At 49.7% G+C, this 6,000-nt stretch overlaps 1 protein-coding gene across 2 annotated transcripts in view; it reads right to left on the reverse strand.

Annotated features, from left to right (window-relative positions):
- The window catches only part of SNX9 (sorting nexin 9), a 63,211-nt gene extending 59,364 nt beyond the window's left edge, over positions 1-3,847 (reverse strand). Inside the window, exon 1 of one of the 2 annotated variants that reach the window (XM_075087854.1) lies at positions 3,654-3,847. In XM_075087854.1, the coding sequence (XP_074943955.1) occupies positions 3,654-3,665 (12 nt within the window). In that variant the 5' untranslated portion in view covers positions 3,666-3,847. The remainder of the gene's footprint in view (positions 1-3,653) is intronic. The other variant, XM_075087855.1, reaches the window with a different exon arrangement.
- Positions 3,848-6,000: the final 2,153 nt, after the last annotated feature.

Consider the following 6,000-nt stretch of genomic DNA (forward strand, 5'->3'; position numbering starts at 1 on the left):
AAAAGAAAGGGCATGAGTAAAGCTGGGACTTGGCAAACCCTAGTGGGGAAAGAAAAGGAAAGGCCAAAGAAGTCAAGGAGGAACAAATAAAAGAATGGGAATCTCATCTGTGGCTTTTGCAAGCAAGTATCACAGAAACATATTTACAATATTGCATTTTCTTTGTGATTGAGTTTTGAAAATTTTTTAAGCTTTATTCTTTTAGGCTCAGGCACTTTTTGCCTTCTTTTGTAATGCACAGTTAAAAATAAGGAATTACTAAGCTCAGCTCTGTTTCTGAAGGAAGCATCCAAAATAAAGTATCTAGCTTAATGCATCAGTTCTTAAACATGGATATGAAATTGCCTACCTCTGAAGTCAGGACCAGTTAAATTACTGTAAACCTTTGGAAGTTAGCATCTCCTAAACAATCCTTCTTTTGTTTGCTTTGATTTGTTTTTTCACTTGCTTCAGTTTTCAGAGCATGTGACCTTGAGCAAGCCTTCAGGGAATCATGAAATCCACTGCCAAGTTACAGTAAGGATCTAGCCAACCGAAGAACTGCCACCAGAAGTCTCAGATCCTCCATTTCCCATTTATATTTCCACCCTTCTCCATAAAAGTCTCTCCCTCCCTACTCTGTCACCCCACCCAACCTTTCACATGAGCTCTGAGCAAACTTTCAGCTGCTATACCTCCCTAGGACTGGAGAAGGTGGCCCTGCTGTTTCCGTTCAGTTAATCTTTTTCTATGTCAGCAACTTACAGTAGCTCAAAGGGTGCCTGGCAAGTGTTGGAGTCAACTCCTGGGACGTACAGACAGCACAGGATGAGGAGCAAATAAGGAGAAGGAGCAATGGTGACTGCTAGCTCAGCTCACAGCATCAAACATGGTCTCCACAGCCTTCAGAGTACTTAGGGCCTACAGCCACCCCCAACCAGTTTCAAAGACTCCCTACCAAGTTGCCAGTTAACAAATATGCTAGGAAAGTATCGCTAAAGGTCTTTTTGCACAAAAATATTAGTCCTTCCCCCTAAAAGCTTTTATTATTTCAGTAAGAAACCCGGTGAGTTTGAATGGTACAGGGAAGAGCCAGCAGGTTACACAACCGTAGTCCACGTCTTCACACTGGAAAACTCTAGGAACTTAATTGCTGTGGTTTATCGCAGTGGGAGGCAAGAAAACTGGCCAGGGTTTACAAGTTAGCTGTGGAAGAAATCCCTAATTTCCTCCCACCCCCCAGGAAACCTAACACTTTGATACAAGCATTTGTAAATCTCATAGACAAAAGGATAAAACTAGAAACAGAAGCTGGACAAATTTAGATTCAAAATAAAGAAGCATCAACAGTAAGAGGGTTGATAGGTTAAAAAAAGGGGGGAAAAAAAGGCAGACTGGATTTGCCATCACTGAAAGTGATTGGGTAAAATCAAGACCAAATTTTCCCCCAGCCCTCCTTGGGAAGTATATTCTAAACAGGAATTAGTTCTGGAAGTGCTAGCAGCCCGTGCAGCTCAGGTCAGGCCTTACTGTCAGTTGCCCAAACCAGCTATATAGTATTAAAGTTCAAGAAATTCATACTCCAGATGACTAATTATAGTTTAGTGTTGTTACCTTTTTCACATACAATATAAAACCATTTTGCATGTTTCCTTTAGAAAAAGGTTATTTTGGAAGGAGGGCAAGCAGGTGAGAAGTTTGTTTACAATTTAAAAAATAAAACTTACTTCCCAAGCTTAATGGTGACCGGTTAGTTGGCCAAGCTCCTAAAAACTGTTTCTTGAGCCAGTTACTCCCTTACACTGTTAAAAAAAGTATCCTTTACTATAGCTGACATTTGCACAAGTTTAACAAATTAAAATCCAGAAAAGGGCAATTTGCAGAGAGAGACCTATCTCCTGGGTGAAACTCAGAGAAAGTGAAGTAAGCTTCTCTTCAGTAATGCTCTCAGTTACCAGCATATCAAAATAACAACAACAATAAAATATCAAGTCTTTACTGATTATCACTTTCCAATTTTAACCCTCAAGTTAAAGTAAATTACCACAACTTGCAACGTGTAAAATAAAAAAAACTTGCACCACCTGATTTCAGGCCAGTCCTGGTTCGGAAGTTAGAAATTATACACCCTTCAGAATGAGGCCATGACTCAAAAAAATTATTTCAAGAAAAGCAAGCTAAGAGTTTCCAAACATATCAATAAAATGGCTTCATGTGTTCAGCGCGGAACTCAGGATCTCATGAGGGTACCGCACCTCAAGGCAAGGAGAGAAACAGTAAACTGTTTTAGCACAGTATCTACTTAGCATACAGTGTAATATGTAGTATGTGTGTACACAGAAGTATTTTTTTTTCTTGCTACCTAGAATAGTCAGGTTGATCACATATTATTCATACATGCACCCCACAAATCAGTGGAAACCACCAATATTAAAACTGAGTCTATCAACAATACTCTTCAAACCTCAACAGAACATAAATTTCACCATATTAATAGTTCTTAAACTGCTTAAGTGATCTCGAAGCCTAAAACCAACTCCTCTGTGCTTCTGAAAAAGTTTACTAAAACACGAATACCTATCAACTCCTATGGTTAGAGAGAGAGAGCTACTTATACATTAAACTTGACACAGTCAAGATGCTGAGTTTCTCCAGTACTGAGAAGCACAACACAAATAGCACACTGTATGAGAACCGCCTCAGTAAAAGGAAGTTTTTAAACTGCTGGCGAAGTTTATGGAATCAGGTGACTCAAAGTATTACTTCAAATACCAAAAAAAAAAAGCCTTTTGTGCTTTTTAGACAACTTACAGATGACATTTACTGGTGGACGTTAACCCACACCTACACAAGCAGAGATGCTTTCACCCACCAATAGTGTAAATAAATATTGTTAATTTAGAAAGAGACCAGTTTCAGATAGGATGGGCCAATTTTGAGTGCTGCATTAACAGCTGACACTGTTGAAGAACTGAAAAAAATAATTTCACTTCCTGTTTGGTGTTCCCCCCCCCCCCCCCCCCCCCCCCCCGCGTGAAATCACACCCCCGTTCCCAGGTCACGCACCCCCAGGGGCTGCGGGCTCCCGCGGGCGAGGCCGCACGCCTGCCCCCTCGGTGCCGGCCGGGGAGGGGGAGAGGCAGCCGAGGCACCCCGTCCCATCCCGTCCCAGGCGGCAGGGCCGCCCGGCGCCCGAGGCCTTTCCCCCCCCGCCCCCGCCGGTTCGCGGGCCACGGTGGAAGCGGGGCAGGGGCGGCCAGAGCAGCAGCCCTCGGCCTCCCCCCCGGCCCTGCAGCCGCTCCGGCCGAGCCGGGACGGAAATTAAGCAGAGAACAACTTTCCCTCGCCCCGGAGCTGGCGCTGCCGCGCCGAGCCCTCCGCGCCGCTCGGAGGGGCCGGGCGGCGGCGGCGAGGCCTGAGCGCGGCACGGCGAGAGCGGAGCGGGCGGCCCCCCTCCTCTCCCCCCCTCCCTCCAGTGCACGGCGGCGAGGGGCAGGCCCCGGGGAGGGGACTTGCTCCCCCGACCCCCGAAAGGCAGCCCGTCCTCCGCTGAGAGGGGCTGCTGCCCACCGAGTCCCTCGGCGGGGCCTGCTTGGCGGCCGCGGGGAGTTCGGTGCAGGGGGCGCCGCGGAGCCGCCTCCCGACCCCCCGGGGCCGTGCCGGGATCTGCTCACCTTGGTGGCCATGGCAGTGCCGGTGCGGGCTGGGCTGCCGGTCTCCCCTCCCCGCCGCGGCTGCTCGCTCGGTGCACCCGTCCGTCCGGCCCGCCCGCCGCCGGTGGGCCGTGCAGGCGGCTCCTCCTCAGCGTCCCTCAGTCACCACCGCCGCTGCCGCCTGGGGGCCGTCGGGCGGCTCAGCAGCAAGCCCCGGCACTGGGCAGGCGGGGGCTGATGTAGCCGCACGGCGGTGCCCCCTCCCCATACGCCCTGCGCGCCCTCGCCCCGGCCACCCCCTCGCTCGGCTCGGCTCAGCTCGGCTCGGCTCGGCTCGGCACGGCACCGCACCGCACCGCACCCTGGGGCGGTGGCGGGGCTGCTTGTCCCCAGCCTCTCCGTCAGGGCCGGAGGGAGGGACCCGCGGCGCGGCGGGGAGACCCGGGGGAGCCGCCCCAGTCGGTCCCCGGGGTGCGGGCGGGGGCGGACGTACCCCCGTGGCAGCCGGGTTGGGACCGGCCCCCGCACCGGTTCCCTTCAGCGCCTTCCTTCTGTAGTCGGTGTTTGCCCACAGGTTCCCCGCTCTGGAGCGGGGTCGCCCCGGCACGGCGGCAGCCGGCGAGAGGGCCCACAGAACGGCGCTATCTGTCCCTGGGTTGCTTTTGAATAGAAATTTCGAAGCGACTGTATAGCAAGGACAGCATTTTTTTCCTCAGCCAGGCTCCCTCTGTAGCTGTTAGGGGGATGCGCGTCCTTCCTGACCTCCCGTTTCAGCCGGGCCTTGGGGTATGGCCGTTATTAACAGCTGAAAATAACACCGAGGAGCTGGTCAGGGTCGGCAGCATTCCTGTCGGGCCCTTGACAACCGTCTCATAAAAAGTGACTGTGACCCCACTTGATTTCCAGCCTGCAGGAGAGAGGTGATGGGAGGCTAAAAAGGAGGGGATGGGAAAATCCTGTGGCAGCAATCGCACAAGGTACTGCGCTGTCCGAAATGCACAACTTCTCGTCTGTATATGTGTAGTGGTTGGCCTGGGTCGGGAGACATTTCCCTTCTGTAAAAGGAAATACATGGAGTAACTGTCAGGGCCGCGGAGGAGGAGAGTCCTAAGAGGCAGGTAGGCTGTTGGGAAGCCGCATAACTCTTCACATCTGCATTTCCTTGTCCACAGAAATTTCAAGCCTCTCTTCTGCTGTTGGTGTAGCTTATCAGGGACACAGCTTTATTAAAAATGTGTCCAAAGGGGGGTTTTTAGGTTGGAAAAAACCCCTCCTTTTTGGTAGGGCAAGTGAAATAGTTTCTATAGAGAGTGAGGATGAGGAATGAAGAGGAAGCTGGCTGTTCCATCACCACTACTTTTCAAATGCTTGAAATGATGAATTTGAGAAGTTTTCAAACTCCGTTTAGGCAGGTTTTAACTTCTTCAGACTTCAATTACATACAATGTTTCCAACTTTTTATTCTTTACAACAGCAGATTCTAAAGTGGAACCTTTGTGTGTGGCCCACAAATGACCCGTTATGATACCACTTTTAAGTTGAGGTATTGCGTTAAGGATCACTTTTGCCATGTGATTCCTCCCAAACTGGTACTCCATCCACTTTAGTAGCAAAACTCCCTGGGGCCAGTTTCATCCTTGTGCTAAGGGACCCTGTTCTTCCACCTTCTTGCTAAAGATCTTTCCAGTGTTGTATGTTTTCATCTGCTGATCTAGCAACAATTTTTGTTGACCTTGGACCAGCTTTGGTGGAGGTTGTCCCCCCTCCGCCTCCATGCTACATAGGAAGGAGTCCAACAAGAGGCAGGCTGAGTCACGGGAAGAAGGGCAGGAAAAGGGGCTTCCAAGCTTGGGTAGAAAACAGCCTGTTTACTTCCCACAGGAAATGGGGATTTATCCATAGCTGGAAAGAATGATTGCACACTACAGATACATTTTGTCACTGGCATTTTTAGAGTTGGGAAAGGGGAGCTTCTGGGTAAAAGAGCAGAACTTGCTAATTCTGCTTGGATTTATGCTTCTTTCATAGTACCAGCTGTTGGGATAGCGATCGTAGACAAAAGTAACAAGTACCTTTGTCACAGGTTAAAGGAAGCATAGCCATGTCCATACCACTAGGAAGGAAAAAGGGGCCTGGGACTGATTTCTGTCCTTGGGGCAAATTAGTGGTAACTCACTCACGTCCATACTGCTTAGGATTAGTTCCCAATACAGCAAACTTTTCTGGCTGACAGATAGTTGGCATGGTTTAAAAGGGAGTTAGCTAGGTAGTTAACACTTAAGCGATGTGGATGTTTAAGGATCTTGTGCCCTGGCCATCTGTCCTGTCAGTTGGTGTGGAGAAGGGTTAAGGACCAGTTGTCACAGGT

This window comes from Phalacrocorax aristotelis, chromosome 3 (assembly GCF_949628215.1).
Source record: "Phalacrocorax aristotelis chromosome 3, bGulAri2.1, whole genome shotgun sequence".
NCBI lineage: Eukaryota > Metazoa > Chordata > Aves > Suliformes > Phalacrocoracidae > Phalacrocorax > Phalacrocorax aristotelis.